Raw genomic sequence first — 18,123 nt, forward strand, 5'->3', positions numbered from 1 at the left:
GGTTTGCGTTCGTTATATATTCACTGACTGCACTCTCACAAAATTAATATACTTGGCTCCACTTGACTCACAAGTCTTCACTGACTGCACTCTCACAAAATTAATATACTTGGCTCCACTTGACTCACAAGTAGACGTCCCCAAACGAACCGAACCGGCCCGGAACCGTCACCGACGGTTCGAACCGTGCCCGGAACCGCCGGTTCCGAACCGCCGGTTCTGCGGTTCCGACATCTCTTCAGGCCTATTTCCGACCTAAACACTAGGATTTTCAGAAACCGACAGCGGAACCGCCGGTTTTCGTCAGAAACCGTTGACGAAACCGGCGGTTCCGTCCAAAAAATCGGCGGTTCCGCCGGTTTTTCAAAAATTTGAAATTTTGAAATTTTTTTATTTAATTTAATCACATTTTCCCCTATAAATACTCTCTTCCTCTTCATTTCTACTCACCCCATTCTTGTGTTAACAAGTCTTTCTCTTCTCAATCTAAATTTCTCTATTCTCTATCCTCATTCTCTCTAATTCCTCAAGTTGTTTACCTTATTTGCTCTCATAATTTACTCACGTTGTTTACGTTATCATATTCACACCATCACACTACTCTCTATTCTCCACTTTCAATTTCTATAAATATCATGTCTTCATCTCGTCGTCGTGGTGATCGGGGCAAGGGAATTTCCCAAGATCAAAGTGATACTCGTCGTCGACGTGCCCCTACTAGAGCACAAGTTACGGAGGAGGTGGGAAGGCGAGCCGCTCTTCAAGCGCAAGTAAGTTCTAATATGTTTTTATTTTTTTTTAAATTCATTTTTATTAAATTCATAATTTCATTTTTTAATATCTATGTGTCTATGTGTTTTATTTTTGTTAGTATTTTTACTTAATTGTATAATTTTCGTAGGAGGAAGAAGATCAAAATGCGGCATTGTTACTTGCCCTCGCCGACCAAGAAGGGGGGAATTCACATTCGGCTTCGCATTTCGAATACGATGTGAATCTATCATCGGACGAAGGCGATGATGGATCGCATCAATTCCCCCCTTCTAGCGCCGGCCAAGTTGGCGAAAATGATGAGGAGGTCGATGCTCATCATCCTTCAGGACGACAAAAGAAGAAGATGCCTCCAAAGTTGAAATTCGATATTTTCACCAAACATTACAAGAAGGTCCCGGTGGTAATTTTAAATCCTAATGATCCGACCACTACCATAGAGACAAATGAGTTCAAAGCATATTGTAACTATTGCGAGAAAGTCTATCCATTTGGAACCGGTGGGGGATATGGTACTCTCCATCGCCATTTGAAGGTAAAACATCCCGTGGAATATGGGCATACTAAGTCCCAAAGCCAAATAAAATTCTCTGTCGGCTCATCGTCTCAAACAGGTACGCCTCTATTTAAATATGATCCCAAAAATGTTACCGATGCTATGGTAAGATGGGCGGCAATGAAGCATTTTCCGTTTAATTTTTTTAAGGACAAAAAATATAAAGTTACTATGCAAACCGCATTTAATGTTGCTACAAAAAGAATTCCCCCCTCAACTGCTCAAAGATCTAACAACCGCCAGTTTTTTGATAAAAAAGAGAAGTAGGAAAATTTTTATCTACCTTGTGACACAAAGTTAATATTTACTCTGATGTGTGGACGAATTCTTACCATAGAAATTCTTACATGGGAATTTCATGTCATTTTATAGATAATAGTTGGACTTTAAATAAACGTTTAATTGGTTTTAGACCATTTCCTTCACCACACACCGCACAAGCAATTGCATCTTTAATTATTCAAATTTTGAATGATTATGATTTATGCAACAAAATATTTTCGGTTGGTTTTGATAACGCAACCGCTAACACTGCAAGTATACCCGAATTAATTGCGGCTTGCTCCCCGGTGATAAGTGGTAAGTATTTTCACCAAAGATGTATATGTCATATTTTAAATTTATGTGTACAAGATGCTTTGTCTTTATGGCAAAGACATATTCAACCTATTACAACAGTTGTATCCTTGATCCACTGGAAGCCTCATATTGGCAAGGCGTGGAAGGAGTATTGTCATTCGAAGAAAATAAGGTACACAACTTTTAATTTAGATGTGTCTACTAGATGGAACTCTACATATGATATGTTGCATTCTACATTAGATCATATAGAATATTTGGTTGATTTTTATAGAACTTTTCATGTCGATGATTTATATCTAATCTCTTCTTGTTGGGATCAAAGCATGAGTTTATTTAAATTATTCAAAGGTTTTAGAAATGCCACCGTTGAGTTATCGGGTGTGTATTATTGCACATCCGTTCGTGTTTTAGAACATTGCATGTATATATCATTTGGTTTTAAAACTAAAATGAAAAAATCCGTAAATAATCTTGAATTAATGTGTGTTTTATATTATACGATTGAAAAATGGCTTAAGTATTTCAATGAGATCCCAACGGTTTTTTTGCTTGCAAAGGTTTTGGATCCAAAATGGAGACTAGTTGGTACTTTAAAAATTTTAGAGTTTTATTACAACAATTTGGCTTCTATTGATCTTGAACCACTCGGAGCTTTGCAATCGAATGACGAGGACGACGACAACAACATAAACCTAGCCCAAACATTCCAAATAAACCTCCCCCACCTCTCAACCCTGCAAAGACGTTTTGAGTTCGACTTGCGGGCTCTCTTTCACGATTACGAAGCCAAGTACAACAGTACCCACCAAGTGAGACCTAGACCCCCCCGTCAAACACATAACTTTGGCTTCTTCCAAGTTGATGACCCCGACGCCCAATCCCAATTGGCGGACCTATACAGCTACAGCAGCGGAGGAAGGACGGCAAATTCGACAAGTGAGTTAGATTTATATTTTGACTCACACGTTTCTTTCAATGATGAAGAAGGAGGTCCCGTTCCCCAACAAATCGACGTCCTAGATTGGTGGGGATCACACGAGAATGATTTTCTCATCCTTACATCAATGGCCAAGGAGATCTTTTCGGTTCCAGCTTCCACTGTCGTGGTCGAGTCCGCCTTTAGTGTTGGAGGCAACGTCTTGGACGACAGAAGAAGTAGACTCACGGGACAAAACATGGAAGCCACCATGTTACTTGATGATTGGTGCTCCGCCGAAATTAGAGACCAAGAACCGAATTGGGACAATCAAGTAGTACAACCCGACCAAGACTACTTCGCCGACGAAGAGTATAGGCCAATTCCCCCGATCAAGCCAAATAGGTAAGCAAGGTAAGAGAACTACATGGACTTTGATTCCAAAATGCAATTGAGCATTGAGGATACGTAGGCATATCAACTTAAATTTTAAATTTAAGTTGAGCTCAAGTCCTTTTCCTTTATTTCTTTTTCTCTCATTTGTTTCGAATATGTAATTTGTAAATTGTAATCAAGACTTTAAGTCTTTTGTAATTTATAATTTTTAAGTTGTAATTTGTAAATTTTAAGTTGTAATTTGTAATTTTAAAGTTGTAATTTGTAATATAGTTGAAATTTGTATCAATAAAATTGCATTTGTACATCGCATTATCTAATTTTATTTATGCAAGTATATTTACATTTTTTACTTGAATTACAATTTTAACAAAAAAAATAAACATGAACCGTCGAACCGGCCCGGAACCGGATAGGAATCGGCGGTTCCGGACCTTGACGTGAACCGCCGGTTCACAGTTCAGGAACCGAAACCGTCCAAGCTAGGACGGGCCGGTTCAGGTTCAAAAAAATCTTGAATCAGAACCGGCTGTTCCAAACCGTGGTGACGTCTACTCACAAATCTTCACTTAGTGCACTCTCACAAAATTAATATACTTGGCTCCACTTGACTCACAAGTCTTCACTGACTGCACTCTCACAAAATTAATATACTTGGCTCCACTTGACTCACAAGTCTTGGTCAAAAAATAGATTCCCTCCATCATAGCAATTAGAGCATCTGCAACGGTGGACGGACGGCGTCCGTCCGTCCGTGCCAGTGGCACGGAAGACGTCGTCCGCCGCTGCGCTCGCGCCGCTGGCACGGCACTGCTCGATGCATCGAGCACGTCCGTGCCAGCGAGCAGGTGACGTGGCCGACTATGATTGGGCAACGACATAGCCGTTGCATTTGAATTTTTAAAAAAAATCAATTTTTAAAAAACCGATTAAAAATAAAACAAATATTTCTTTCTTAAACCTCATGACAAAAGTATTGACACAATAACGAGCAACGGAAAGTGTACTGCTTCCGTCCATTTAGAATAAGCTTTATACGGTTTAGACACATATGTTAATAAATTATTATTTTTAAGTAACGTAGACTTATTCAAAATTTCCAACAGCTAAAATTATTTGAGCATATGATTCTACATTTGTTGGAATATTTTCATGATTGTTGGAATTTTTTCATGATTTGCTGGAATTTTGCATGATTGTTGGAATTTTTGCATGATGGTTGAAATTTCTAGACATGTCTATTTAATGTCATTAAAGCAATATATATAACCTTCTAAAATAAAAAAAATTTAGTTGATGAATTAATTATACCAGAGTCCTCTTCATCTATACATATATAAAAGTTGAGTTTTGGGACACTTTTTAAAATATTTATAAATTATGGGTATCAATTTGAATATTTATAAGAGTGCATAATCAATGTATCACAACATTCATATTCCACAATTAATATTACGTGTCATTATAGCTTTGACCACTAATTAATTTTTTCAATTTAATATTCAGTTTTCTAATGTATTTATCACATTTAAAGGTGACGTTTATAAGTTTTGTAATTGGAAGGTAAAAAGCATTTTTCATAATAAATGGAGGAAGTGAAAAGTTATGGAGAGGCATCTATATTTTACTATAAATATGTTGTTTGCTAGATTTTAATCATCATATTCCTATCGTTTTTCATAATATTCTTTGTTGAACTTTTGCATAAATTTGAATTGATTTTAAGTATTTTTCTTACTCTTTGTCAATATTGTTTTCTATATGATGATTTTTTCCATTTGTTTAACATGAAATTAGTTGAATGCTTTGCATAAATTTTTATTGATTTTAGGAATTTTTCTTACTCTTCTTCAATATTGCTTTAACATGAAATCAGTTTTTTATATGAGGATTTTTTTTTCGTTTGTGTATTAATATGTTTGTTTTGCACCATCCCAATTCACCCATTTTTTCAATTTTTTGTGATTGGAGAATTGTTTTTTTTCTTTTGTTTTATTAATATGATTTTTGCTATTCTAAATTCACAATCCTTTAATTTCCTATGACTTTATGCACTCTTTTTTTAATAATGTATTTGATGTTGCTGATAATTTTGATCTTATATATCTTTAAATCTACTAATTTTGAGGATTTAGATTTTTTTAATATCTTTTAAACCTACTGATTTTAGTAGATTATATTTAATATAGTCTATGACTTTCTTTTTTCTATTTTCCTTGACAATAGTTAGAACTATTACTATGTTATATCTTACAAGTTGAAAGATTTTTATATATGTAAGTTTTAACGGTGGGTTAGGGTGTAAAATATCATTGTATGTTATGTAATCTTTACTCATCTATTTCAGGAACAAAAATCACCCCTCCAACTCCAAGAAATGGTATACTAAAGAGTTGATGAAGCGAAAAAAAGTCTAACACACTGCGCGAGGAAAAAAAACAAGCGTCGATATAGGAAAAACAAAAATATAGCATAAAACATTTAGTTTATTATTAGTTTATATTTCTTTATTTAAATGTAGTGAGCTAAGGTTATATATTTTTAGCTTTAACAATATGCTTTGATATAAAATATTGTTATATTCTTATTTTTTTTTACAAAAATAATTTGTGATTTATTTTGACTATTTTAACATTTATCACTAATTTAAGTTTGACGTGTTAATTTCAACTTTAGATTCATTGATTTTGTATTCTTAACTTGAAGTTCGCTTGGAATTTTTACTAATTAACTATTTTTATACTAAAAGAGTTTACGAAATAAGGTAATTTTAAAGTAAATAACCAATTTTCATGTTTAGCGTTTAATTGTGTTCATTTGTGTCATTATTTTCATTTTTACATATTGTATGATATTTTTGGAACTCTCATGATCCATTTAATTTCTTTTGTAATGCAGGAATATTATAATAACATATCATTGAATATTTCAATATGTATAAAATAAAACTTAGGAGCTCAACAAGTATATTTTTTATGTCTTCGTATTGTGTTTTACTATTGAACTAAATATGCTCGGAGCGTATGTTAATTTTGTTAACATAATTTAAATATAATTATTTAAAATATATATTTATTTATATATGATAGAGTCGTCTTTTGAGGCTATATTATAGGGATATTTTATTTTTTAAAAATAACAATTTATATATGCAATATTGGAAGCAATTTTTAGGCCTAGATATAAGAGACATGTATTATTTGATCATAATCGATGCTAAATTGCTAAACAACCAACAATTCTCCATCATTAATGTTAATGGAGATTTCGTACACTTTTTGAATGGTCACTATTAATCTTGATCAATATAAAAATTAGAGGATTGCCTGTAGTTTTGTAATTAGAGATTTCAACATAGAGATTTGTACTCTTAAGTTTCCTTAGTTACATTTAATGTTAAATATGAAACAAATTAGTTATAACAAAACACTATAATTAAGAAATTCTAATTTGATTTAGTTTCAATTCTCCATCATTAATGTTAATGGAGATTTCGTACACTTTTTGAATGGTCACTATTAATCTTGATCAATATAAAAATTAGAGGATTGCCTGTAGTTTTGTAATTAGAGATTTCAACATAGAGATTTGTACTCTTATGTTTCCTTAGTTACATTTAATGTTAAATATGAAACAAATTAGTTATAACAAAACACTATAATTAAGAAATTCAAATTTGATTTAGTTTTTTATTTTTTAAACAATACACTATTATTCATGTTTGACAATTTTTATTATTTATAAATTAGTTGTGATTCACTTAAAAATTAGTAAAGATTGTTATTTAAATTAATTATTTGTTTGGTTTAATATTATAAATAACAACTATACTAATGTTAAATTATGTATAATTCAAAAGTAATAAAACATCTAATATAATAAGTTATTTGAGCCTTCGTATAGTATTCCATTCCTTGCACCCGTGAAACACAATTATTTGATTAGATAGAATACAAGTCTAGCTTCAACAAAACACTACTTCGACTCCAGTAAATAATATCATTGGGTGAATCGATGCTTGATTCAGGTAAAAAAACATCTACTATCAATAAGGATTATCACGTAGGCCGACCCAGTGTAAGATATCGAATACATATCTAAAACCCTCAAAATTGAATAAGTGATCAACAAAGTAAAATTGAACTGGGATGGAGTGAGAATTTTATTGCTATTTGACTCATTTGTTGGTCATGATGAGTATATTTTAAAGTTAAGGGTTTATGATTTAGGTTTCAAGGTTTGGGTTTTTATTGTATAGGGTTACTATATTGCAATGAAATGAGACTCGATTAGGAGCCAGTGCAATCTTAAATTATAGCTTTTGATAAACAATATCTTAAATCTCATTAGGAGAAGTGGTAATTATACATTCTTTAGGTTTTTATTTTTATTTTGTGTGATGTAAATTTGCTTTATTTTTTAGTCTCACGGTTATTATATGCAACAATTAGGTGGGCCGAAAACAACATATACTGTCTGTGGTGGTTTTGTAGCATTCTTGGTTGTCATAAAAAAGGTTTTAGAATTGATAAGGATTTTAGTTTTCAAGGATGAGGTTGAAAGTTCTATCTATAATTTAATGTTTGAATATTATGTTTTAATATTGATTTGTAAATATTTTTAACTTCATATAACTTAAAATTTGATTACTCATTTTGTTCATTGCTATTATATGCTATGCTCATTTGTTTATAATTTTTGAATAATAATATTGTTTATAATTTTGTTTCAATTATATAGAAACTAACAATCAATGTTTTGGAAATATCTTAGTCTCAATTATATAAAAACTAACTATCAATGTTTTGGAAATATCTTAGTCCGTGCATAGCACGGGTATAAAAGGTGAGTTTTTGGCATAGTTTTGAATATTTATAAATTTTAGGTATCATTGCAATTAGTTATATTATCTAATATAAGTGTAAATGATATGACTATCTAAATATTCTAACCGTTTTTCATTAAACGCTTGGCTAAGATATTGAGGCCATGCTGATTAGTTAATACTAATTAATTATGAGAATGAATACTACTAAACGCTTGGCTAAGATATTGAGGCCATGCTAATTAGTTAATACTAATTAATTATGAGAATGAATACTACAACACCATAGCTAATTAATTGTGAGAAAGAATACTAATTATGTGTACTAATATTTGTGTATGACGACCGTTTCATTGTTGAGGCCATGATATGTCAATAACTATATACTCCTACGTTTCATATTATTGTAAATGTAAATGAATTCACGTGATTAAGATTTCTTATTGTGATCAAATTAATTCCAAAATGATTAAATTAATATGCAATTGATTATCAAATTAACCTCCATGTCTTAATTTTATAATTTATCCTGTTTTAATTTTATGATCTCTCATGTCCTTTTTTTTGCCTATAAAAAGCATTGAGTTGTGAATGAATTACACACCAACAAAAGCACTTTTTATTCTCTTTCAAGCTATCAACATTTTATTGTACATTTTAGGACCATTGTGTTGTTCAATCTTTGGAGCCCCATCAAGTTCATCGGTGCCTAGCGGATTTGAGATGCAATATACGTTAGGAGGAAGTCGTTTCATCTTCGAGGATAATATGTCAATCTGAGAGCACTAATCGTGATGTAATTTGTCTTGCGGAAATAGGGTTTTTCTCGACTAGACTTAATAGTTCTGTTTATTTTATAATTTTTATTGTAATTTCCATTTCATTCATTTTTTTGTCTTTGATAGCAATAGTTAGAGTACCGCGTGTATATATGGTTTAAGAATTTTATCCCAATATTTCTTACTATAATTCTTGGAGAGGTAGGAACTGTAACATCCTTAACTCGAAATATGCATAATATTTATCTTCATATTTACACAATTTTTTATTTTTGTGTATTTATATTGTCACTAGCGCTATAATTATATTAAGTGGTGTCACAAAAATATATTTGATCACTTATGATGAATTAATAAATTCATGTATTTATAAGTATATATGTATATTTGCAATGAGATAATTAAACCTAGCAAAATTGAGTCGATCAAACTTTTAGTTGTTCAAACAAAATAAAATAGTCTGCTACCAGATTTTGGTTTACTAATAATACTTTGAAATTAGGATTTAGCACTTAATTGTTTTGAAATACAACTAATTTTATGTGAAGAATCTAATTATCTTATCTATAGGTGAGCATGCTGAGTAAAATAAATATATTACATATATTTTTACAAAAAGAAAATTTGCAGTATTGAGAATTGTAAAGTTGCATAAAAAACACAGTATAGATGTTTCATGTTTCAATAAGCCACGTTTAAGAAAGATAAATGCTCCAACATTTAAAAAGTCATAATGTAATAATGTCAATTCAACCCTTTAATATAATGTTATTATTCGAATTTTTTTATGGTCATAATTTTGACATTTTGAATATTATGAGTTATCGATTCATTATTTTGTTAAAAGTGTGATTTACATTTTTTTTGTAATTATATGAAGGATTGTTTTAAACATATTTTTCAAAACTGTCAACGCTTGATATATTCTCTTCATCTTTGTCCAAATAATTGTGTTTGTCTTGATTCCATTTTGAATATGTTTAATTTTATGTCTTTAGGTGTAAAATGAATTGAGGAGTATCTAATTATTAAATTGTTATTATATATTATATTTTTAAATCTTATATAGTTATATTGTTTCTCATTTTAGTTAACCAATTAATTTAAAATTATATGATGAAAAAATATCCATCGTGCATCGCACGTGGGTTAACACTAGTTATTATTTAATGCGAAAGCAATATTAGAGTCTTCGTGGACTTCTTTTAATTAGGTTGTACTATTCACTTTTAGGCCAGTATTTGAATTTTAGTCACCTAAATTTGAATTACTTATCAGTCACAAGTTCACAACACATTATTTTATACTGAGTCTTCGTGTACTTCTTTCATTTTATTTTATTTTTTATGAAACAACAAATGCTCGAGCATGCAGCTGTGGCGAGATAAAGTACAATAGCTAAAACGGCCCAATAAAAAAGCACAAAAAACAGCCGAGGCAAACCTAAGCAAGAACCTACCCAAAAGTAGCTAAAACGGCCCAATAAAAAAGCACAAAAAAACAGCCAAGGCAAACCTAACCAAGAACCTACCCAAAAGAGGAAACAAGAAACACAAAGCCCAAAATCAATAAGAGAAAAAAATAAGATAAGAACTACTCTCTTCCTCCTGACTAAGATGATACATTTCTTAGTCAGCACGTGATTTTAAGAGTTATTGGTTAATTTGTTTAATTGGAAAAAATAAAAGGTGGGTGTAAGTATTAAATGGAGAGAGAAAGAGAATTGAATATTTTAATTGGAGTAAGTAAAAGTGGTTGGATGTATTAATTGGAAATAGAAGGTTACCAAAAATAGAAATTTGTCATCTTATTTGGGACAAATTAAAAAGGAAAGTGTATCATCTAAGTTGGGACAGAGGGAGTAACACAGAAAGCACAACACCCACCAGGGACACCCAAAGGCTTAACCCACCAAAAGAGGGATCCCAAGATCAAGACACAAACCAAAATCAAGGTCAAGCACAAGAATGAGGTCAGCTCTGCCATAAATGGATATGGAGAAAAATTAGTTAAATTTATGTAGTGGATGGTGGGACACGTGAATGATAAAGCAAAAGAGAAGGAGATCAATGTTGTCATAAATGAATATGAACTATTTCTATAGGACATACGAAAAAAGAAATATGACATATATCTAAGGGACGAAAGTAGTATATCTATATTATACTATTTGTTTAATTTTAAAAATTCAACTAATAAAAAATTAAATTAATGGATTGTGCATAGCACGGGTGTTATACTACTCCCTCCGTCTCGAAATAGGAGTCCTATTTAGTTATGACACGAGTTTTAAAAATATAACGAAAAATAAGGTGAATAAGTTAGTGGAAAGAGTATATATTTAAGTAGAGCTCCTCACACCAAATTTTATCATAATTTAATTCTTAATCATTTGTATATATCTTTCTCCAAAATTTATCTTGTCCTTAATATTCATTGGCCATGGCTAAATGAAAATTCAAATTATACCAAGTCTTAGACAGCCTATTGAAACAAATAAACTTTAATTCTTTACCAGCAACAATAGAGCTATGGAATTAAATGAAGATGGCCTCAACAAATAAGACTAATATGTACTCGCATACACTAGAAACATACACAAATAAATCCAACTCCACAAGCATCCTAAACAATAATAATCCAAAACCTTTGCATTGGATCATGTCTACACCTCCTACAATTTTTCCTTCAACCTCTAACCTTAGGCATTCACTCACCCTCTGCAAGATCACTCCTTTTCTTGTAAAGTCGAGGCGATGTTAGAGCGAACGAAACATATAAAGCATCAACCTTTGTATTTGCATCTTATAAGAAGAAATCTGAGTTTGTGGTAGAGTTTTGTGATTCCCATAGGCACCTGCATTCTGGCAAAGGATTCGAGTATATCGAACCCTTTCTTGTCGACTTTTTAGCTCTAGGCACCATTATGCTCCTCCGATCACTTTCAGCTAGCATCGTATCCATTTCATCCTTGAAAACTTCCCAACTGCAAACCAAGTATCTGTTTAGTCCATGGATTTATCATTATAATGAAAAGAGTTCTATGTGGATCAATATTACCTAGTAGTCGTGTTCTGTAGTAGGACTACGAGCTTGGTCTTGTCGGGCATGATGGTCTTGGCGTGCCCGTTGTAGATGAATCTTCTTTGGCCCATCAGAAAATTAGGAAAGTTTCCACCTTGAGTGATCACAAATACCTCACTATACAAGCATAACATATAGTCCACAGCTGCAAGCCTCGAAGAATAGCCCTACAACACGAGGCGAATCTTTGCAATTACGCGTAATTAAACAAACATTTTGGGAAAGAAGTGTGAAGATTTACCTTTACTGAAGCAAGTTCATCAGCAGTAGCAAGTGACCACTTAGTCTCGAGAAGTGGAAACATCGTTCGAAGAGGCTCTAAGTATGTATCCTCCTTGTATATTCTGCCGGATGCCAGATAAATGGGAGTGTTTTTCGAAAATCCCATGCCTCTCAACATCAAACCAACCTATCCTGACAACATGTTTTTGAATGCTTGTATCATTTAAATGTGACGATCTTTTCTACTCGTTTGTCTAAGAAAGAAAAGATCAGAAACAGAATTTGGAAGCGAAACCAACCTCCACTGGTGTCAACGGGCACTTTCCATTTACGCGGTTCAGACCAGCCTCAGAAATCTGATTTTTGAGCGCGAACTTTTTCCCCCAACCCCTTTTACGCGCTGCCTCCATTTCTGATTTCTCTGTTTCTCCTTCGTCGTACACACAGCATGAGAAAGCCACCATGTCCTACTTTGGAGGCCAGTTGAAGTGGTCAGGCTTAAGAAATTTTAACATAGGTTAATCAGAGTGGAAAAGAGTTTACCTCTTCAAATCGGAGATGAACTGAAACGTACTTCCCTCCATAACTCGAGCTCTTATCAGTCATTCGATTGGCAATCGTTTTTGCAAGATTCGTAATGGTTGATGAGAACCTCAGGGCTTTATAGTTTGCTAGGCATCTTATATGCTGAATGTGTGGTGGAATGCTAGTCGACAATCTGTTAGCGAAAGGGGAGATCCGGATGACCCTTCACAAGGAGATAGCATGAGGTGAATACAAAAGCAGCACAACAAAAGTACATCCTAAGATTAAACATATTCCATATTTTTCATGCCAATTTTCAAAGGAGAAAAAAGAATTAGTACCACATACCTGGTATCTTGCAAGACGGGATAAACCTCATCCATGTAATAACGAGCAGGCGCCCAAGCTGGGACTTTAATGCTTGGGATGGCGCTGATGCTAGAATTGTAGCTTTCCATCAATTCGTCTGGTAGGTTACGAACCACCATAATGTGATCTTTTAGGGAGGATATGAAATGATCCTCATCATAAATGTCAGCAAACTTACTGTAAAAGTACAAAATGAGAGAGATAAATTGCACAGTTAGTACAAAGGCGCGATGCTCATTTAGCAGCAACGTATATCACGTTGTTCTTTTCATAAATCACTCGAGTGTGGTTTTTTAAGAACATGGAAGTTACCTTGGGTCTTTCCAGACTTTATGAACATCAAAGTGAGGGATCACAAGAGTAGCATTGAGCATTCTAGCAACAGCCACCGCATTGCAAATCTGTAGGTGCAACAATGTGATAGCTAAGGCCTACTACTAAAAGTGAACCAGCGATGCATAATAAAAACAAGACGTCGATTCCCATTTTCTCAAGTTCTGGAAATAACGTCGTTCATGAGAGGCAGCGATTGGTTATCTATCTATTTTCATAGCTCTGTTGGTTATGAGAATGAGCAACATTTCAAGAAGCCTAATCAGACATAACAATCAGATTCAAGATCATGCGAATAGGGCCTAATTTCCATACCGATGAGCGCTGTTGGTTAAGGCCACCATTAGCCTCTATCACCAGATAACGCTGAAGCCCAGGGGAGGCTGATGGAAGGATACAGAAAGACGAGATGTCAAACAAACGAAGAACATTGAATCCATCTCCCAATATCAACAAACTGTGGGGTATTAGACAGACATTAGACATACATACCAGGTTGTTGATGAGCATAACCATTTTGACAAAGCTTTTTCTCTTTCAGCTTTCTTCTATACCTCCATAGATTATCCAACTGCATCAAATGAATCTCTTAATTAACAACTAACAAATCCACTTCAAGGAATTCGAATGCAACGCCTAGAGGAACTGACATTTTGCTTGGCAATACAGTGGTAAATCCTCAACTAAATGGCTTGAGTAACAAAGAGCAACAAAATAAAGTGGTCTAGTTGACTTGTTCATTATAAAATCACCTCCACAATCCCAATAACATGCTCACAAATTCCAACTTCAAAACTTATACATGCCGCATGAACTGTTGACATTTCCCAACATGTTTCCAAATCCCCAGAATCTTACGACCAAATAAGTTAAGCAAAGAAATGTTTAAAAAATTCCCACAAATACAAAACTAAACAGGGGACTCAAGAAACAATAGGGAAAAAATGAACAAATAAAAAAAATCAGATCTTTTCCAGCAAACCCTTCCCCAAATCAATATTGAATTGAACTCTAAAGAAACTCTCTCCTCAACTCAAATGTGCTTTATCATAAAGTGAAAAAGCAATTCCACAGTAACTATCAAAAAAAGTAGGAAAAGGAAGTTTGAACCAAACCAAGTACACACATTTAAAAATCGAATCTTGAAATTAAATCAGAGCAAGATTAACAATGAAATACCTCAACGGTGGAGGAATTCTCCGACTGAATCTCCGGCCAGAGCTTGAGGAAAAGCTCCTGGCTGCGGTAGAGTGCTCCCGGCGGCGGCGGCGGCGGAGGCTGCAGGAGGCTGAGCAGGGGGACGGCGCAGGTGATCAGCCCGGTAATGTAGAGAATTGTCAAGAAAAGAAGGTATCTTTTGTGGAATATTCCGGCGTAGAGGAAGCAGACGGGCTTTCTTTGGCGGTGCTTGCAGTGGAGGTGGAGCCTCCGGCGGCCTCTGCAGGCGGCGGCGGCGGATTCGGTGGTGCACGTTAACGCCATGCAATGTGGGATTAATCCTCTGTTTCTTGGTGGTATTTATAGGAGTGAAGAGAGAGCTTATGGCGCTTTCAATGTTTCAAAACATTTCTTCAACGAAAGAGCAAACAGTAAAATGAGTCGATTTCATTTTGTTAAGAGTTGTCGCACCACACACCAAATTAGACCTTTAATTATTTATGGTATTGTCACTTTATTTTTTATTTCACCCTTTTTTAAATACTCCCTCCGTCCCACATATTTCGTCTCAATTTGACCGGACACATGTTTTAAGAAATGTAATAAAAAGTGAGTTGAAAAAGTTAATAGAATATGTATCCTACTTTTATATATTAGTTTTTTATAATAAAATAGAAGTAGAAATGAATTAGTGGAATATGAGGTCCATTACCAAAAATGATAAAAAAGTGAAATAACACAAATTATCTGGACGGAGGGAGTAATCTTTAATTTTGTGATATACTTAATATTTTAAAAAATTCAAAAATATAATCTAATGCATCCAAAGGCTTGGATAATTGAACATCTTTAGATGACGCTTTGTAGCACACATTCATAATCAGTGATTCACCCACTTTTTGCCTTCCGCTTTGCCATTTTTTACCAATTGGGTGACTATCACTGGTGCAACTTAGAAGAACTTAATAATAATTAATATTAATATTATTATTGTTATTATTATGTTATAAATTACATTAACATAAATTACGTTTTTGTCGTAGAGTAGATGTCACATTTCCTCTTTTAGAAAAAAAATAAACACTCATTAATAACTTTATCCATCTTTAATTTCTCTTCATCTGCATTTGTTCTCTTTCCATTAATATAGCCAACTATACTTTTATCTATCTATTTAACACTTTAAGCTAATCTCTTCTGTGTCTATCACCAAGTATGACAATTACTATACCACCAAGAGGGTAATTAAGAAAATATTAATATAGTATACTTAATTATCATAGTAGTAAATAAATATAATTATATTAGTTTAATTTATTCTTTTTATTATTATTCTTGTGTTTATGCATAGCTTATAAAGAAATTATAATGTAATTATTTATATTATGAATCTTAATAATATTAATAATAATAACATAATGACTATTATTTGTTCCCAATTGATAATTTAATTAAATTTAATTTTTAACTATAAGCTCAAACTCGTAACTAACTTTTCTCAATATTTTCAGACATACAAAAAGTAATTTATTAGGAATCATAATTCACGCCAATATTACTTTTCTAGCAAACAATAATACACTAAAAAAAACTTATATTTTAGGAACAAGAAAATTGAGACACAATAACCGTCTAGAAATTTTTAAACATAACTATAATTTAGCAGGCAAAAGAAAGTGTCCTAAAGTTGAGGGCAAATTATCTAAATTTTTTACTTATCTTAATTTTTTTGCTTTTTTAAAAACACTTTTATTTGTGTCTCCAAATTTTAGTTGAAACACTAACAATAAAGACATTTTATAAAATTTTGGTGGTATAATTATTTAATAGCATTAAAAAGTGTTCTTATCTGAATTTTTTTAACGATAGTTGACATTTGAGAAATTGACATTGTTTTAATCCAAATTAAGTAATCCTTGGTTGGAGATCGACTTACCAAGTTAGGGATTATTGGGTTGACTGGATACGTAAAATTGATGCATTTTATTGTGAGAGTTAATGACACTTTGACTTGTTACATTAACGATAAAATTAATTGTACTTGATAAGAACAAAATTCTCTTTAAATTACCTTCCGGTCATCCACAACGTTGTTGCTATACCGTTTCTTAACCATTCCTTAAACTACTATTTGCGGGCCTCACTGTACTTTTTAACTCCATTTCTTAACTAAGGAACGGAACCTGCAACCCTCCGTTCCTTATCTGTCCCTTAACCGTTCCTTAAATTACTATTCATTCAATTTCATTTTTTAATTTTATTTCCAACCAAATTCAATTAATAAAAAACACACTTCATTAAATAAAATAAACTTACAACATAAAATTCGTAAAAAAACATAGTTTAATAATTTCCTAAAAAATAAAAGTACACAATTTAATAATTTCATCCGCCAAAATTAGATCCTCTTGGAGTTGGGTGTGGCACTAGAGTTGCGTGTCCTTGCACGAATAGATAACCGTTCTTGTATAGACGGGTGCGCTCCACTTCAAGGCGGACTACTTGCGGTTGAGCTTCCGGGGGATTCGGGGTCGAACCAATTTCCCGCCTCAGGTCCTTCGTCTTGGACAATCATGTTGTGCAAGATTATGCACGTATACCTGATGTCGACCATGTTCTCCATGAACCACCTACGAGCCGGGGACTTGATGATGTTGAAGCGCGCTTGGAGAACCCCGAACGCCCTCTCCACATCCTTGCGAGCAGCCTCCTACTTCTGCGCAAAAAGAGCTTGCTTTGGGTTCGCAGGCCTGCTGCACGTCTTCACGAATGTAGGCCACTTCGGGTAGATGCCGTCGGCGAGATAGTACCCCATTTTATAAAGCCGGTTGTTGGCGACGAAGTTGATGGCCGGCGCTTTACGATCCAAAACTTCGGTTAAGAGGTCGGATTGGTGGAGCACATTTACGTCGTTGTTCGACCCGGGGACCCCGAAGTACGCGTGCCAGATCCAAAGCCGGTAGTCGGCAACGGCCTCGAGTATAACGGTTGAGTGGGTGCCTTTGTGGCCGTTCGTGTAGGACCCCCTCCACGCCACCGGGCAATTCTTCCATTGCCAGTGCATGCAATCGACACTGCCGAGCATCCCGGGGAATCCGTGCACTGTTTCGTGAAGGTCGAGCAGGAACTGACAATCGGTCGTGCTTGGCCTCCGGAGAAATTCGTCGGTGAATGCTGCCCGGATGCCTTTGCAGAATTTGAGCAAGCACATTCTCCCAGTGGTGTCTCCGATGTGTAGGTATTCGTCGAACATGTCGGTCGTTTATCCAGTCGCAAGCTGACGGATTGCTGCAGTACATTTCTGCAGTGTCGTGTGGATGGGACGGCCGACCGCGTCGAGCCCTTCCTAGAAGAACTCTTCCCGGGCTGCCAAAGTATTCGCTATGTGGGGAAGTAGCGGTTTCCCAATGCGGAAACGGCGACGGAAGTACGTATCTCTCCAAACCGGGTTATCGCAGAAGTAGTCGCGTACTAACCTTGCGGCGGCTTCCTCCTGGTTACGATGGATGTACGTACGGGAGCGTCGTTGGGGCGGCGCGGCTTCCTCCACCTCCTCTCTCTTCGATCTTCTTCAAGTGATTTTTCCATTATTTGACGCATTTGTTCA

General features: G+C 34.2%; 1 protein-coding gene across 1 annotated transcript; it reads right to left on the reverse strand.

Annotated features, from left to right (window-relative positions):
* Positions 1-11,275: 11,275 nt before the first annotated feature.
* LOC121778224 (O-fucosyltransferase 10-like) lies at positions 11,276-14,973 on the reverse strand. The gene is made up of 10 exons (XM_042175538.1): positions 14,538-14,973; positions 13,851-13,929; positions 13,674-13,741; positions 13,338-13,426; positions 13,005-13,202; positions 12,675-12,879; positions 12,431-12,598; positions 12,151-12,318; positions 11,886-12,076; positions 11,276-11,811 (listed from the first exon to the last, which is right to left on the reverse strand). The coding sequence occupies exons 1-10, from the start codon at positions 14,838-14,840 to the stop codon at positions 11,631-11,633; spliced, it is 1,650 nt and encodes a 549-aa protein (XP_042031472.1). The 5' UTR covers positions 14,841-14,973; the 3' UTR covers positions 11,276-11,630.
* Positions 14,974-18,123: the final 3,150 nt, after the last annotated feature.

This window comes from Salvia splendens, chromosome 19 (assembly GCF_004379255.2).
Source record: "Salvia splendens isolate huo1 chromosome 19, SspV2, whole genome shotgun sequence".
NCBI lineage: Eukaryota > Viridiplantae > Streptophyta > Magnoliopsida > Lamiales > Lamiaceae > Salvia > Salvia splendens.

Bases quoted from the DNA above. Each gene is read 5' to 3' on its own strand.
- LOC121778224 (XM_042175538.1), bottom strand. From the start codon at position 14,840: ATGGCGTTAACGTGCACCACCGAATCCGCCGCCGCCGCCTGCAGAGGC. The intron at 12,319-12,430 runs GTTGGTTTCGCT...TTGTCAGGATAG, and splicing joins GCCCGTTGACACCAGTGGAG to GTTGGTTTGATGTTGAGAGG. The intron at 12,077-12,150 runs GTAAATCTTCAC...CTCGTGTTGTAG, and splicing joins ATGAACTTGCTTCAGTAAAG to GGCTATTCTTCGAGGCTTGC.